Source organism: Canis lupus, chromosome 4 (assembly GCF_048164855.1).
Source record: "Canis lupus baileyi chromosome 4, mCanLup2.hap1, whole genome shotgun sequence".
NCBI classification, from domain to species: Eukaryota; Metazoa; Chordata; class Mammalia; order Carnivora; family Canidae; genus Canis; species Canis lupus.
The window spans coordinates 43986926-44004767 of NC_132841.1; the positions used below are offsets into that span (position 1 = coordinate 43986926).

The window sequence follows — 17842 nt, forward strand, 5'->3', positions numbered from 1 at the left end:
AGCTAAATTTATTTGGAAATAGAAGAGAGGGGGATTGGATGTGAGCCAAGTGGAGAAATTGGCAAAAGTGAAGCATATAGGAATTTATAAATCAGAGCAGAGGTTTCTAATTTTATTCTAAGCATGATGGGAGCCACTAGAGGTTTTGCATGGGGGTAAAAGTGGAGTATAATTTTTTGTTTTCAGAAAGGGATGTGTTGGGTTTAACTGTATTCCTCCCAAATTCATGTCAAAGTCCTAACCCCTAGTACCTTAGAACGGGACTGCATTACTGCGGTGTGTCTCCCAATCAGTTGGGGACCCCCAAATGTTGGGCAAAGATCTAGTGGAGACTGATGGCGCAGGCAGAGAAAGGATTCACCCAAAGGCAGAACAAAGGAGATGGAAATTTAATTAAGACACCGCAAGGGAGCTGCAAGCAGGACAGCAAATGAGAGACTGCAAAGAGGCAGTGGGTAGGGGTTGTTTTTAAAGGGGAATATGAAGAGGTGAGGGGATGTATGGAATTCTCCCTTTCTTGGGAGCTGTGCCTGGTTGTATACAGCCCGTTAGCTAATTAGGACCTATGGATATTTTGAGGGGGATCGGCCTGTTGGGCCTGTCTGTATTCAGCCAGGTGGTCACTGTAGGCCTTTTTGCCTTGATCAAGTTTCCACTGCTCAAGCCCATTGTCTAAAAGTGGCCTCTGTAGTTACCTATTGATCTATCATAGCCATTAACTCAGGAAACAAAAGAAGCCCTGGAACGCTGCCTCTGCCAACTACTCTGTCCTAGAAAATCTTGAAGGGGCTAGACTAATCAAAAGCATAGTTTAGTTCCTGGTTGGGTTTGCCAAACCTGTTGCCAAACAGAACTCAACAACTCATTGCAAGAGAAGCCAAGAGAGATGCCTGGGTAGCTCAGTGGTTGAGTGTCTGCCTTCGGCTCAGGGCGTGATCCCGGAATCCTGGGATCATGTCCCACATCGTGCTCCCTGCATGGAGCCTGTTTCTCCCTCTGTCTATGTCTCTGCCTCTCTGTATCTCTCGTGAATAAATAAATAAAATCTTGAGAAAAGAGAGAGAGAGAGAGAAGCCAAGAGATGAGGATTTGGAAAAGAGAAAGGGAGAAATTTATTTGGGGTGCTGGCAGCCAGAGGAGACGGCTCAGGCCTCAATAACCAACCTCTTCATCCACAAGATGGACACGTAGAGTTTGACAGGGCGAGAGGTTCAGGGGTACATGCAAGAGAGCAGGCAGGGATCACATGATCGTAGGTAGGGATTGGTGGGGATTGGTATGTGTTCAGTGCCTGATCCTGGGCAGGGAAAGGGATGGAATGTGGTCTTTAAGGCATTCCGTTGCTATCAGGGCTTTTCTGGCCTGACAGTTGGAATGTTCCAGTTATTGTAAAACATCTTCATCAATGCCTTAAGGAAGTGTGATAAGAAATAAGTACGATGGGTTTTAGTTAGAGCATGAGTTAAGCATCCCTGTCTATTTCTGGTTTAAACTGATGGATGTCTATAGTTGAGGAAGTGGGCTAGCTGACAACTATCTTTGCAGAGAGGGTTCTTTTTTTTTTTTTTTTTTTGATAGTCACACACACAGAGAGAGAGAGAGAGAGGCAGAGACATAGGCAGAGGGAGAGGGAGAAGCAGGCTCCATGCACCAGGAGCCTGCCGTGGGACTCGATCCCGGGTCTCCAGGATTGCGCCCTGGGCCAAAGGCAGGTGCTAAACCGCTGTGCCACCCAGGGATCCCCTGGAGAGAGGGTTCTTAAAGAGGTAATGAAGTTAAAATGAGGTAATGAGTATGAGACCTAATCCAATCTGATCCATATCCTTATACACACAAACACACCCCACACACATACCATGTGAAGACATAGGGGGAAGAATTCCATTTATAAGCCAAGAAGAAAGACCTCAGAAATAACCAACCTGGGATCCCTGGGTGGCGCAGCGGTTTGGCGCCTGCCTTTGGCCCAGGGCGCGATCCTGGAGACCCGGGATCGAATCCCACGTCGGGCTCCTGGTGCATGGAGCCTGCTTCTCCCTCTGCCTGTGTCTCTGCCTCTCTCTCTCTCTCTCTCTGTGACTATCGTAAATAAATAAAAATTGAAAAAAAAATATTAAAAAAAAAAGAAATAACCAACCTTGCCTGCCAACATATCGATCTCAGTCTTCTAGTCTCCAGAAGTCTAAGAAAATAAATTTCTAGTGTGTAAGCCCCTGGTCTGTGCTACTTTGTTATGGCAGTGCTAGCAAACCAATATAGGAGGCTTTGGAAGTCCAATCTTTCCCTCAATGCAACATTCTATGGGAATTGGTGATGGTGCCTACAGGATCTTCTGTGGCCAGGATGCAGTAACATCTCTCAGTTGCTGCTGATAAGGTGTACAGGTTTGGGTGCCTTGTTTTATTTAACAAAGGCTATAGCTAAGTGATGTCTTGTTACCCAAAAAAAGAAGATGCCCTTTAGTTTCCTCTCCAGATTCCCAGATTCCAAGTTGAGAATTGCTGGTGGAAGTTCTCCATTTGTTTGGAATCAGTTCGCAGTTGCATTCTTTGGGCCTGCAGGTTCGGTTCTTTCCACACCCCTTAGATTATTAGTGGGGCTCCGGGAAAACAAAAGACCTCTTTAAAAGAAGTGGAGTTCTTTAAATTTGGGGAGGTGAGCCTGCCATGTTCTGGCACACTTTGTTTTCTAAGAACCATAGTCTCAGAAGTTGCAAATATCTAGTAAAATGGCAAAATCTTACTAAAGCCAACCTAGAATTACAATGGCCACTATGGGGAATGGTCCAATTAGATGGAATCATTTGTGCACTTGAAAGCAAGAGTTCCTAAACTAAACACAATGGGAACTAATTGCATGCAGAAGCCTCGAGGAGGTTACAAATTTCCAAAATAGTTTTATTGACAGATTCCTTGCAAAGGTCTAGTGAAGAATTGAGGAGAAGAAAGTTACCTACAGCCAAAGACTGATGTAGAAGACTGACATAACTTCTCCTGCTCCTCTCTATCCTCCTTTACCTGAGTGCTCATTCTCGTAATCCTCTGTCTGAATTGCCTTTCTACTTGGAAGAGACTTATTAAAACATTACCTTTTAACATAAGACAACCTGAGACTACAGGCAATCCTTTTCAGGTATCTTTCTTTCACTCCTTGGTCACGGCCAAAAGAATTTCTTAAATCCAGGGAGGATCCTCAAAAGTTTTTGTAAATAGATTACTTCCTGAACTCAGTAAAAAGAGAGATAGAGAGAGGAAAATAAAATTTCATGTTGTCCCTTCCTTTTCAAATCTAAACTAATTGGTTATTGATCCTTTCTCTCTCAGGAATAGATAGCTATTGCCTTCTTTCTTGTCTCATTTCAGCATCCTAAGGACTTGGCTTGGCTTTTTGTCTGCCTGGGACACGCAGGTTGTAGGTCCTTTCTCCGGCTATATTTGGAAGTGACTCTAGATCTTGTGAAGATAGTATCTTTTGCGCCCTCTTTGAGGACACTTCTTGGGTCCATGAAGTCATTTAATACTGCCAGAAATATTTCCTGTTTGTCCCAGCTGAATCCTGACAAGATATTTGAAAGAATTTAATGACTCTATGATCAGAAATTTGGCTAAATTGGAAGGTGATTCAGAGCCTTCTAGGAATTTCTTTAGGCATTCAACCCTAGGCTAAATGTACCCAAATGGAAAGGAAAGCATCCTAACAGAGGCGAATGGGGGTGTCAGTCCTTGATATCATTTAGGTGGCAACCCAATTCTTTGATGAATTACAAACAGATGTTCTTATTTTACAAATCTAGTCTTTGCAGGACCAGAGGTGTGGTTCCAGAAACAATTCAAAGTTCACCAATCCTTTTTACTAATCCCTGATTTTTCCCTGTTTATCTCAAAAGACTTGTAAGTATTGTAAAAACTCTGGCCTTAAAAGAAGTTCTAGGAGGAGCTTGCTTTTTCCACCACTCCCACCTATGTCTTTGAGATATAAATGGTATATCCAGAATCTTTTCCATAACTCTTACCTAAACCATCTCTTTGATATGCAAACTTCAGGGGATGGAAATTTCTATCAAAAGAAAAAGAAAAAAAAAAGTGTGTGTGTGTGTGTGTGTGAGAGAGAGAGAGAGATTTAGAACTTGACCTATCAAGGACAAATACAAACCTTTAAGTGTCTTTTCCACAAATATTTTACAAAGTTCTAGCCACCTAGACCAGTAAACTTAGTCTATTCCATCCTCCAGAAAGCAAACTTCAATCCAGTTTATAACTGGTAAGTTTTGTATTATCATATCTATTTTATGGCAATAATTTAAAAACAGACTTTTGCTGTCTGATATCCTTGTACCATGGCAACAGTTTGTTCCTGAATCAGAGAAATTAAGATGGATAAGCAGGTGCAATAAATTAAACAGTTGGGGCTATAGAGAATCCAAGACAGATCTTCTCTGCTACCTGACAAACCCCATTTTTCAGTGTTTGCATTCCTTCACCCAACACGGCACGTTTAAGATGACTTGGATTATGAATAGACCTTGGCAGGGAGACTTCCATAAAACTGCAGAAACAGAGAACCTACAATGTCTGATCTGTCAGGCCCATAATCCTGGAAAAACTATTTTTATTCCCAGTGGCCTCAGGCTTCCTCTCTCTGGACCCTCTGAACATCTGCTGTGAGACTTCATTCAGCTGCCACTTAGTATGTCTTATCAATATGCTCTTGTCATATGTATGTTTTCTGAATAGGTTGGTGCCTTCACAGTGGCAAAGGAACCATTAGAGACTGTTTCCACTTGGAGTACACCCTCCATAATCTCCAGTGATGGAGGCACCCACTTTGCTGGACAAATCAGATGAACCTTAATGAAAATCTTGCAAACTCTGCAGAATTAACACTGTTTTATCATCCTCAGTCATCAGGCAAAGTTGAGAGAATGAGTGGTGTTACCAAACCCAATTCAAACCACTAACTCAGGAAATGAACAGGAAAGCCCGGGCACTGCTACCACCTACTTTATCCCAGGGAATTCCAAGGGGGATGTACAAATCAAAACCACAACTCCTGACTGGATTTGTCAACACTGTTGCTGAACAAACTCAGATAAACTCACTGCGAGAGAAGCCAATAGCTTGAAACATGGATTTGTAGAAGAGAAAGGGAGAAATTTATTTGGGTGCTGGCAGCTGGGAGAGGTAGCAAGTTCAAGCCTTAACAACCCACTTCTCTCTTGACAAGATGGACACCTAGCGTTTTATAGGAAAAGGTTCAGGGGGGTAAATGCGAGAGAGCAGATAGGGAGCATGTAATCATGGGTGGTGGTCAGTGTGTGTTCAGCTTGTGACCATGGGCAGGAATGTGGTCTTCTAGGCGTTCCACTGCTATCAGGGCTTTTCTGGTTTGTTGACTGGAATGTTGCAGTCATTGTCAAAGCCTCAAGAAAGTGGGATAAGGAATAACTATTGTGGTCCATAGTTGAGCAAGAGGGCTCACTGATAATGGGATCCTCAAACTTAAAGCTTCTAATCTTACAAAAACTACTGGACTTTCCTGGCCAAAGGTATTGCCTTTGGTCTTGCTGACTGTTCGAAGTTCATCATTCTGGAAACATAAACTCATGTTGCATGAGAGTCACTGGCAGACCAGTGTCTGTTGGCATATAATCTTCTGCTGATTCCTTGTCTCATGCTAGTATGACTAGCTACTCAAAGTCTCTGATATCTTATACTCAAGACTGTCATCAGTTTTAAGAAGCCTTCTTGGATTCCCAATTCAAAGGATCCTATTGGTCATGAAAAAGACCTTTACCCCCATTTTGACTGCAAACTTTCTCATTGATTAAGTTCTTTACTACTTGTTGGGCAGCCCTGGTGGCACAGCGGTTTAGCACCGCCTGCAGCCTGGGGTGTGATCCTGGAGACCTGGGATCGAGTCCCACGTCGGGCTTCCTGTATGGAGCCTCCTTCTCCCTCTGCCTGTGTCCCTGCCCCTCTCTCTGTGTCTCTATGAATAAATAAAATCTTAAACAAACAAACAAAAAAGTTCTTTACTACTTGTTAACTCAGGCAAAAGACCCTACTGGCAAAGCATCCTGGGAAGAGAACCAAAGCTACCCCCTCAACAATAAGGACTGCCCTGAGCCAGCAAGATCTGGCCTGTGATGGATTTGACCTTCACTGCCCACCTGCATACGTCCACAAACCGATGTTTTACATTTTCTTTATATAAACCTGAAGGTATTTTCAGCACTTTGGAGACAGTCTTTGAGACACTAGCCCACTTTCTTTCGGTGTTGTCCTCACCAAAATAAATTCCTTTCTTGTTTCACCACCACTTGTCTCTCTGCCTTTGGAGTTTGTTAGCAGTGAGTGGCCGGATAATGGTCTGTTTGCAACCCCTGGAGCCAGGTGCTCATGTATCCTAGGTACAGTCACAGTGTTAAGCCTGGTGACTAGATATTCTGGAAGCATATAAAAAGATGGCCCTAGACTCGTTAGAGGATACCTTACCGAGTGCTATTTTCAAAAGATTTTATTTATTTTTTGACAGAGAATGAGGGAGAGAGCACAAGCAGGGGGAGTGACAGGTGGAGGGAGAAGGAAAAGCAGGCTCCTCACTGAGCAGGAAGCCCAATGTGGGGCTTGATCCCAGGACCCTGGGATCATGACCTAAGCCAACAGCAGATGCTTAGCCAACTGAGCCACCCAGGCGCCTCTCAAGTGCTCTTGACCACTGACATTGCTGGAGACCTCCCCATCAACCTGACAAGAGAGATAAGTAGCTGGTATTGACATAGACTGCTTCCACTTCATATTGTGAACACTTTTTCTTCTTATCCTTTCCTTTACTCTGACATTCTCTTGGGAAAATAATGCCCTCATCTGTATTTCCTATAACATTGCTAAGAGGGATGGGTAACCTGAATTTACAACAACTTTCATGTCAGGCTACAAGAAAATCTAATTGTCCCTAATTTTTCACAAAGTAAGAGATCTCATTAGTTGTACCTCGCCCCCACCCCGAATTTACACTGTGGAGTTAGAAAGTACCTAGCAGGAGACTTTCAGGATTCAGTATTCACTCCTCTGGGCGGGTCCCTATTTCCCTAGCTAAGGATAAATGAAAATAAAGCTTCTGTTAGAAATTTCATAAGTCTTGAAATCATTGCAGAATTTACTACTAAAGCAATAGCTGCCTGGCAAAGATTCTTAGCCTGTCCGGCCAGAGTTGTTTTTGATAGTAGAATAGCTCTTTATTATCTTTTAGCTGAGTAAGGAGGTGTCTGTGCTATGCTTAACACCACCTGCTGTATCTGTGTTAACACTTCTGGGGAAGCCGAACCTCAGTTATTAAGATCACTGAGCAAGCCACCTGGCTTAAAAGGCTGACTCCTGCAATGGGGTCTTTGATTGGTTTGGGTCTTGGGGACCATGGCTCCAAAGTAAACTCTAATATAATCTTCCTGGTGCATTATATTCTCAAGAGTTTTTTTTTTTTTTTTTTTAAGGGAGTGTGTACACGTGGGAAGGACGGGAGTGGTAGAGAGGATGCTGGGCAGACTCTATGCCCAGACAGCATGGAGCCAGAGGTGGGGCTCCATCTCCCTGAGACTGGAACATTGAAGAAGCAAAGAGAATGACTGATTTAGATGATAAGCCTGGAGTTGTGATCTGAGAGTATCACAGGGTTAAGCAAAAAATGTCATGACCGGTGGATACCACACAAAGGGAGAAAAGAAACTGCAAGAGCTTCAGAGTGGTAGCTGACAGAAGTACTAATGCCTTAAATTTTGAGCACATCTCTCAGGCTGACAGTCTAATCAAAAGAGGGGAATTGTTAAAAAGAAAACCACAGACCTTAAATGGTATCACTTAAACCAAGTCACCAAGTCTACACTTAATACCTAACCTAATTGCAGTTTCAGCCTCCCCCAGAAATGTAGTCTTAACGGGTTGGTCAGGAATTTTTTTGCCAGCTTCAATGAGGTAATCCGCCACATGAGCCTCTCTATCCCTCAAAGGAATAGGAGATAATCTGCGCCATAAGACTCCCTGCCTTCCCCAAAGGTAAGATGATCTTGCCCGAAACAATTCTTTTCTTTTGTTAATAACTTCTTGTCCTGCCCTCCCTCCCACAAAACCTTCCATTTTGTACAACTCCTCAGAGCACCCTGGTATTTGCTAGATGGGATGCCATGGATTCATGAATCACTTAGTAAGTAAATTAGATCCTCAAATATATGCAGTTGCATTTTGTTTAACAAGGTCAATTATTTAAAGTGGAAACTACTAGATTAGCTAGTATTCATTGTAGATTCCAGAGAATGAGGGTAACTTTCATATCTTATGTCCTGTAGTACCTGCGTTTTTGTTATTTACCATGTCTCTTCCTTCCTCACATAACAATAGAAAACAAATTCTAAACTTAAAAAAAATAAAGGGGCACCAAGCTCCTATACTGAGGCTCTAGGTGAGCGCTGGCCCCCTTTCTTACCCTGGTGGTAATGAAAATCCCCTCAGCACAGTGACTTCTACAGAGAGGGGCTGGGGCTGGGGCAAGGCCCTGACCTAATAGGAGGCACATCCTCCCCAACGCATCTGAAAGCCTCCTTGTCCCCTTCCTGCTATCAGAGAGATGGTACCTGCCTCTCTTTCCCAAGGATCCGTCTTGTGTCTGGGTGCAGTGTCACAGTGTTACAGGATTACAGGGTTCTTGTCTCACGGAGTCCAAGAATGAATCACCCGGACACAAAAGAGTGAAGTGACATGAATGTTTATTAAGTGAAGGTGAGCACAGAAAGGAAAGTAAAAAGCTCTCTAGAGTGAGAGAAGTCCCGAATGGGTTGCCACTGAGGGCTTTTACTGGTAGTCTTTTATGGAGAACTGTTGAGGAAGTTTGTGGCCTTGAAATTCTTGGGCCATCTTGGTTTGAGCAAGGACTATTGATAACATCCTTAATGGCTTACTTCTTGGAGGTCTGGTCATTTTCTGTGATTACAATGAAGCTGCCAAAAAATATTCTCCCTGACATCCAGGGCCAGGTGGTCTGGTTTCTTCCCTTATCTCTGGTTTTATACTCCTCAGAGTTTCTCCATCTGGGATTTCTGTAAGCCTGGTCATGTAGCCCCCTGCGTGAGCCTAGTCTGGGGAGTCAGGGACCTCCAATCTCTCTCTGCCTAGACCTTAACCCTTTGGTTACTCAATACCAGGATTCACACTCACGCAGGAGGAAACCGAGAAAGTTTGGGAGCCTTGGGCAGTGGCCGTTTCCCTTTAACCTTCCCCAGGTTGGAAAAGCACCCTTGGGATTCTGAGGGTTAAAGGGCAGAGGTGGGCAGAGCTCAGCCCAACATCAACATCTCCCCATCCCCTGCCATGTTGCTTCCTTCCTTCACCCACTTCCTTGTTCAACAGTCACTGTGAACTAGGATGCAACGGGAAACTACTCAAATCAGAGGGCTGAAAACTATCAGCAGAAGGGAGGAAAGGCACAAAGCAGGAATGTGTTTTATTTTGCAAAACCAAGAGATCCAGCCAGGGAGATGCTCAACTAGTGTTTCACCTGATAGCCCTTACATGAGTCAGTTTGAGCTGGATCAGAGCTGAGGACTTGCAAGGAAGCGCCCCCCACCCCACCCCCACCCCTCGGCAGCTGACCTGAAGTTACCTTTGCTCATTATAATACTAAGATCTCCTTCTGTGGGTAGAGTTTTCTGCCATTTCTTGAACATACAGTGAATGTACTAGAATGTTGACAAGCTAAGCATGTGCAACTGAACTAGGGTGCTTATGCAAGTTCCCTGCCCTTAACCCCTAATACACTGAATAAAAGCTTCCTGTACTAACCCCATGGTGAAACAGCCAGTGCTTTGAGAGCTATCTCCCTGTGTCCTGACATCACCAGCCCCCATGGCTCAGAACTGGCGATGAATTAGACATAGTCTGTATTCACAAGGAGCTGACAATCTAGTCTATTGAGAGATAACTCACATCAAACTTTTTTTTAAGATTTTGTTTATTTATTCATGAGAGACACAGTGAGAGGCAGAGACATAGGCAGAGGGAGAAGGAGGTTCTGGCGGGGAACCCAACATGGGACTCAATCCCAGAACCCTAGGATCACGCCCTGAGCTGAAGGCAGCCGCTCAACCACTGAGCCGCCCAGTGCTCCTCAAAATCCATTTTTTAAAAGATTTATTTATTTTAGAGCGAGTGAATGTTGTAGCAGGGGAAGGGGGGGAGAGAGAATCTCAAGCAGACTCCCTGCTGAGCATGGAGCCCGCCACCTGGCTCTGATCCCAGGCCCCTGAGATGACGACCTGTGCCGAAATAAAAAGTCGGCTGCCAAACCAACTGAGCCACGCAGGTGCACCTCACATTAAACAAATCTAGAAAAGGAAGATGTGTGTTGGTTGTTGCTGGTGGTGGTGGGGAGGCCTGGGTGATAGGTGATAAGGAGGGAGGGCCTCTAGAGGTGATATTTGGGCTGGGTATGGGAGGAAGAGGGACATTCCAGTGGAAAGGAGCATTGCTGGTGGAGATAGGCAGGTGGAACCTTACCCTCAAGGCCAAGTTGAAGGATGGGACTCGGGGGTCAACATTCCCTCTAGGCTTCTGGGTCTGCACTTGGAGAAGAGGAATGGGTTCTGGGGGATGGTGGTGGCAGGGTTACTGTCACCATTGCTGGAGCCCCATGACAGAACCAGAACTGTCATCTGTGTTCTCTCTTCTGTCAGTAATAGGAGATGGCTCAGATGTGGGGGCTGACACCAACACAGAGGTTGGGCCTAGAACTGGGGAGAGGAGGCGGGGAGGATGTTGCTGCTGTGGTTGCTTTCTGCTGCCTCTTGCATTTTAAACTAGATCAGTAATTTTCTTTCTTTCTTCTTTCTTTCTTTCTTTCTTCTTTCTTTCTTTCTTTCTTTCTTTCTTTCTTTCTTTCTTTCTTTCTTTCTTTCTTTCTTCTTTCTTTCTTTCTTTCTTTCTTTTTTTTCTTCTTTCTTTCTTTCTTCTTTCTTTCTTTCTTTCTTTCTTTCTTTCTTTCTTTCTTTCTTTCTTTCTTTCTTTCTTTCTTCTTTCTAAAAGATTATTTATTTATTAGAGATAGAGAGAGAGCAACAGGTGGAGGGAGAAGCAGGCTCCATGCAGGGAGCCCGACGTGGGACTCGATCCCAGGTCTTCAGGATCATGCCCTGGGCGGAAGGTGGTGCTAAACTGCTAAGCCACCGGGACTGCCCTTATTTATTTTATTTAAAAAAAGATTTTATTATTTTGAGAGAGAACATGAGAGAGAGGGAGCACAAATAGCTTAAAGGGAGAAGCAGACTCCCCAACTGAGCGGGAAGCCTGATGTGGGGCTCCATCCCAGGACCCTGAGATCATGACCTGAGCCGAAGGCAGGCAGACAAGAAGTGACTGGGCCACCCAGGCACTTCTAGATCAGTAATTCTTAAGAACATAGGTGGGGGAAGGGTTTATTAAAATTTCTAGATGAGGCAGATATATTAGTAAAAAGCATATTCCATATGGTGATTTTAGATTGGGAGGGGGGGATCCCTGGGTGGCGCAGCGGTTTGGCGCCTGCCTTTGGCCCAGGGCGCGATCCTGGAGACCTGGGATCAAATCCCACATCGGGCTTCCGGTGCATGGAGCCTGCTTCTCCCTCTGCCTATGTCTCTGCTTCTCTCTTTCTCTCTCTGTGACTATCATAAATAAATAAAAAAAAAATAAAAAAAAAAGATTGGGAGGGGCACTTAGTAATATAAAGTAGAGCAGATGTAAATGTTTAAACATGGGAAGCGTTACCAAGAGCTGTTTATTGCTGGTAAGCCACGGCTCCTGGGCCTGCTCTCCTTATCTGTGAAATGCAGGATCATGCAAGGTGACCGTTTAGACCTATTCCAGATACATTAACTCAGACTTTCCCAAATGTGTTTCCATTATCAGTATTTTTGCCATTTCTTTGTGCCACGATATTATGTGATTTTTTTCTTAAATTGATTCACTTTAACTTAAATATTTATCCTCATTCAAAGCCATAATGTCTTTGAGTTCATGGGTTTGATGTGCATATTAAAATAAAATTATAAAAAAAAATTCAGTTAGGTACCATCTAGCATTTTATTTGATACTTCCCTTTTGGAAACACTGCATCAAGTCATTGTTATCAAGACAGCCTGTTGAGAGGGTCAAAAACCACGGGAAAATATTCACCCAAGTTCCTGTTGTTACTTTGTAGGACTAGAATTAGAACTTTGGTTTTAGCCTTATTTTTTCACCAAAAAATTGTTTGAGGGTCAGCCCTCTGTCAGGGACTGTTTTGGCCCTGGGGATTAAAATAGTGAAGACATGAATGATGCCTGCTTTTCCATCTCCAACACTGTCATGAGCAGCCAGCCAAAACCCCAAAAGATCAAACAGGTAAATGCAAGTGGTAAAAAATACTATGTCAAGCATATGTCCCCTTGTTACTTCTGATTGGCTATATATATATTTTGCTTATAAACTTAAGACTTATCATTGTCTCCTACATAAATTTATTTAGTCCCAAGTGCCCTAGAAGAAGTCTTACTAATGGTGTTAGGACAAGCTTTCAAATTTATTCTCGGAAGTATCTGGTATATAACAACTAGAACGTAGTCCCCTGCTAGAACATAACTTCCCTACCATTCATTAGCAACTTATATCTATCTGTTCAGTATCTAAAGTGTATTATCTCTGCTACTCTCTATTATTTATTTATTTATTTATCTCTGCTACTCTTCATGCCACTTAGTGAGGGTAGCAAACATGCTGAGAAGAAATGTCCTAGAGGCAATTCACACTTTCATGTGGAGCTCTGATGGTGCATTTCAAAAATGTAGGCAATACTTAATCTATGGATATGCTCATACACATGTGAAAGGATGGATGTACAAAGACCACTTAGATGCTGTTAAAGGAAGAGACTGGGCTACAACATCAATGTCCATCAATTAATTTATGGTACACTATTCAATGGAATACTACATCATTGTTAAGAAGAATGAAGTTGTTTACAAATATACTGAGAAATGGCAAAGTATAGGACATTACATTTAGTATGCATTTTGAGGTGGAGAAAATGATACACATAAGATTATATATGCATTCATCGCATATATACAATATATTGCCTATCTCTGGGAGGATCATGGGATAAACTGGCAATATAGAATGTCTTGAAGGAGGAACTGGTGGTAGCAGAGGTAGGAAGTCTCTGGTCACTGTAGGGAGGTGTCTTGAGAACATTCACTGGTTTTAATCCCAGTTTCTACCACTTACCATCTGTAAGATGTTGGGCAAACAACTCCTCTGAGCCGGTTTCCTCAATGGTAAAATATGAATGATCATAACGTGCTTACCTCATGGGGTTGTGGTGAGGATGGGTTCAAAATAAGTACACATTTAGCACAGTGCCTAGGTCTACTGTGAGTGGAAGAATTTGCTACGGAAGCTCTTGTGTACCCTCTGGATTTTGTGTGGTATGTAAGTATTAGCTATTAATGCAACACAACTAATTGTTACAAGAGAGGAATGATTTCAGGGTAAATAACCTGACTTTTCCCTCAAAGAACGTAAACATTGTGTGTGAGTGTTAGCCATCCCAATCACTTCTGCTTCTTTACGCTCTAGGGTGGTGTGTGCATGTTTGGTGGGGCAAGTGCAGAGCTGGATCAGAGAGGTGTCCACAACCCGGCACCCCAAAGAACGCCCTTCAGTACTCTTATTCCACCCAGAATCTTCCTTTGCCCTGGTCAGGCCTGACAAAGGGAGTAAACACACCTCTGGGGGAGACATTTGATCTTGTTCATTTATTCCACAAATATTTATCGAGCACCCACTCTGCGTCAGACTCAACAGAGAGCACAGCAAACAAAGTCCCTGTTTTAAGATCTTATATTTTAGAGGGAAGAGATAGATGAGGGGATGTAACAAGATTACTGCAGAGAAACAGCGTTCTGAACAAATTGGGTCATTGTGTCAGAGAGTGACATATGGGAGGGTAAGTTGGATAGGGTGGCCCAGGGTTATGGAGAGGGGTTTCTCTAAGGGGTCAGGCTTGACCTAGGATCAGAATATTGATAAACAGAGAGCCGTAAGAAGACAGGGCGGAAACATGAAGGAAGAGTGAACTGGGCAGAAGGAACTAGAACTTAAATACAGAATACAGAGAAGAAATGTGGGAATACAGGAAAGAAAAATTAAGGAGTCTGATTAGCAGGGGGACAGATAACTAGACAAATCTTATTAGTTTTCTTGGATGCAGGAAGCACAAAGATTGCTAATGTATACATTGCAAAAAAGGTTTATGGTCAAAGGCAACCATTGCTTTTGTGAATGGGTCAGAGCCGGTCAGTTTTTTCTCAGGCCAGTGTCCTAGTCACACCACCTTTATCGTACCTCCCTATCCTCCCCTGCAGAGAAACCACAGGATTTCATGACTTCACTCTTCAAAACCAAATGTTCAAATTCCCTTTGGGTAGGGCCCACATGTGACCACAGTGCCATGAAACAGAGACCAGAGCTGAAACACAAAAGTCATTTCGGAGATAGATGGTATTTGTGTCCTAGCTCTGGCCATTTCCTATCTGAGAGACCTAGAGCAGATCTTTCCACATTTCTGAAACTATATTTCCCGAAGATTCTGGAGAACATACGTGCGTGAGTCTGAGTGGAATTTCTTTATCTATTCTTCAATTTCTCGTCAGGCAAATGACAGGATGTATTGCTGGTGTGCCAGTGAACTGTTTAGAGAATCCAAGGCTATGGTGGACAGAGGGCCGCCTGCAAATGCTGTGTCAGCTAAAGCAATACTGAGACATAGTGCTTGGGTAGGAGGATTGGTTCCACACAGCCTTTCCCCCACACGAGGGGGGTGTGAGCAGCTCTGCTTCCCAGAAGCTGATGCTGTAGGAGTGTGAGGGGCTGAGCCTTGCTGGGAGAGATGACCGTGGATGAATGTGTGACTGAGGGAAAAAAAAAATGGTACTGAGTGACCTTCACATTTTTATTAGCTCTTTCTCTTTTTTAAAGATTTTATTTATTTATTTGAGACGGGGAGAGAGAGAGAGAGAGAGAGAGAGAGAGAATGAATGACCAGGGAGCCAGACAAGGGGCTCGACCCAGGACCTTGAGATCACAACCTGAGTTGGAGGCAGACACTTTACTGACTGAGCCACCCAGTGCCCCTTTATTGGCTCTCTTGATCTGGTTCACCAGACAGACTACAGCTAGAGAGAGAATGGAGGATTTAAACCCCAGGTCAAGTCCTAATTTCCCCACTTCTTATAACTGCTTCTCTCTGCGAGGTTGATCCCAGAAAAGTGAACCATGGCTACAGATAGCTTTGGGAAGGGAAAATTTAGTCTCTAACCTTCAGGTAGAAATGCTGAAGAAGGGCACTGGTTGGCCCAGCACTGGTCTCATGCATATCCTCGCTCTAATTGTGACAGCCAATGGGATGGGTCACTCTTGACTATCCAGTTTGGGTCCTCTGCTCCATTGCTGTAGCCAATGCCCTTAACACCAGGGCAGGGCCAGCAAGGACAACATCTCAAAGCTCTGAGCGGTGCAGGCACCAGGGGTCACAAGACAGCAGGGACACAATCCTTGTGTCCTTGGGCCTACTGTGATGGATCAGGGACAGTGCTGACACTCATTTGAAGAAATTGCAAAGCCAACCCTCAACATATGGGGTGGAATTTCACAGAAGAAGAGAGAGTGCACAGAAGTCTGGTGTGTTTAGAGGGTGCAGTACTGGGGAAGGGGGTGCCCCTGGGTTGATGGTGAGAAATTGGACTGTATTGTTGCAGGGAGTCTGAGCTATCAAAAACCCTGGAAACCATGTGGGGGAATAAGGATAAATTCTACACCTCTATAGGTTTCTCCTATGGAAGAAACAGCCAGGTAACAGATATAGAGGGGAAGTGGGGGAAGAGTCTCCACAGCCAAGGGAAATGGTCTTGACTCTCTCCATCACCCCCTCCTGCAATGGTCCTCAGTGGCCTGGAGAGGGCCATGCATATTAGTGTGCCCTGTGTGACTCTCTCCTAGGCTGCAGGGCCTCACCATTTTGCCCCTGTCTTTGTCTGAGCTTCCTTTGCATTATACTAGTAGGTCCCTCAAACTTTGGTGTGCATATTACTTCCAGTGGGAACACGGATAAAAGCAGGTCTTTGGGCTCATCCCAGGTGAGAAAGGGTGGCTCAGAGGGTCTGGGGAGGGGAGGAAAGCTGCACAGGATAGTGTCAGAAAAAGCAAGGAGGAAGGGACCTGGCTACTTGTTTGTTAAAGGCTGATTTCCCATTATCTGCAACAGCCCTAGCTGAGCAGTGTTTTTTTCTTTTCTTTTTTTTTTTTTTTTAATTTATTCATGAGAGACACAGAGAGAGGCAGAGACATAGGCAGAGGGAGAAGCAGGCTCCCCGCAGGGAGCCCGATGTGGGACACAATCCCAAAACCCTGAGCTAAAGGACAGATGCTCAACCACTGAGACACCCAGGCACCCCTGAGCAGGGGTTTGAATCCAATGAGTGAATGAGTGGTGGTGCCTGTAAGGGAAAAACCAGCCCCTGGCCTGTAGACAGGCGGAGAGGAAATGGTTAGAAAGGGACAGGTAAAAAATGGGGGAGACACAGATGAAGTGAGGGGTGGGAGAGAAAAAGAGAGAGCGAAAGTTCGTTCAGAAAGGCCACTTTATTGATGGAGATAAAACCGAAAGGAGTTCTCCACAGCCCTCCCTCACTCACTTCAGTGGCTTCACTGGGCATCCGGGACCGGAGTGGGCAGGCCTGTCGCCAGCACGGGCTGGGCTGCTCAGCCTGCTCCGTGCTGCCCATTCCACGTCAGGCGGCCACATCAAAACACACCACAGCTCATCAAGATTCGCAAATGTACCTCAGAACCCCCCAAATGGTTCCAGGCCTTTTTTTTTAATATTATACAAAATGTGTTAAGTAGGAAAGGTCAGCTGTGCTGTTGACACCTGCAGGGGACGTCCTTTTAGGATCACCGTCCCTGAAACATTACTTCTTATTGCAGTGAAACCTCTAGAAGGTAGAGCTGTACAAAAAAAAAAAAAGAAAAAAGAAAAAAATCTAAACAATTTTAAGAAGAGCAGCAACTTAACACTGCTTGAGTTCATTTAAATTTTCTTTCTCAAAAATACATTCCTAAATATACAAACTATACAATCTTGTCATTTTAATGCTGGTTTTTGTTGTTTTTATTTTTTTATTTTTTATTTTTTTAATAATAATAGAACCCAAACTAAAAAAAAAAAAATCTGTTCATCTTCAAACCGACAAGAGCGCTAGAGGACTCATGACTCAGTACCTTCATATAACACCACATAAATAACTTTAGCCACAGTCTATGTTCACAGCGTGGTCAGTGGAACAAAGGAAATACTTTTCTGGCGATTAGACATCGTCGGCAGAGAGGGTCGGGATATTCATTCGAGGCTGGGTAAAAAATGCCATCTTCTCCCTGCAAGAGAGGCCAGACCTTCAGAGCAGGGTTTTCAACCTCACTGTATAGATATTATGGGCAGGACCGTTCTTTGTGGTGGGGGCTGTCCTGCACATTGTAGGATGTTTAGCAGAATCTCCCACCTCCAGCTACTCAGTGCCAGTAGTACCCCCCACCCCCTCTTCCTTCCAGTTGTGACAACCAAAAACGTCCCCAGGCATTGCCAAAGGTCCCCCCGGTGCCCAAATCATCCCTGGTTCAGAACCACTAGTTTAGGGACATTAGCAGGACCAGCCACCTTCAGTTCAAATCAAGGGCCTGAGTTTAAAAGGGCCCTTGGGCCACAGGTGGGGCTCATTTGTTTATTT

The 17842-nt window shown here is 44.1% G+C and overlaps 1 protein-coding gene across 5 annotated transcripts in view; it reads right to left on the reverse strand.

Annotated features, from left to right (window-relative positions):
* Positions 1–16681: 16681 nt before the first annotated feature.
* WWC1 (WW and C2 domain containing 1) overlaps positions 16682–17842 on the reverse strand; it is a 151541-nt gene continuing 150380 nt past the window's right edge. For all 5 annotated transcript variants that reach the window (XM_072824228.1, XM_072824226.1, XM_072824224.1 and 2 more), the window contains one exon: positions 16682–17492. In XM_072824228.1, the coding sequence (XP_072680329.1) occupies positions 17426–17492 (67 nt within the window). In that variant the 3' untranslated portion in view covers positions 16682–17425. The remainder of the gene's footprint in view (positions 17493–17842) is intronic.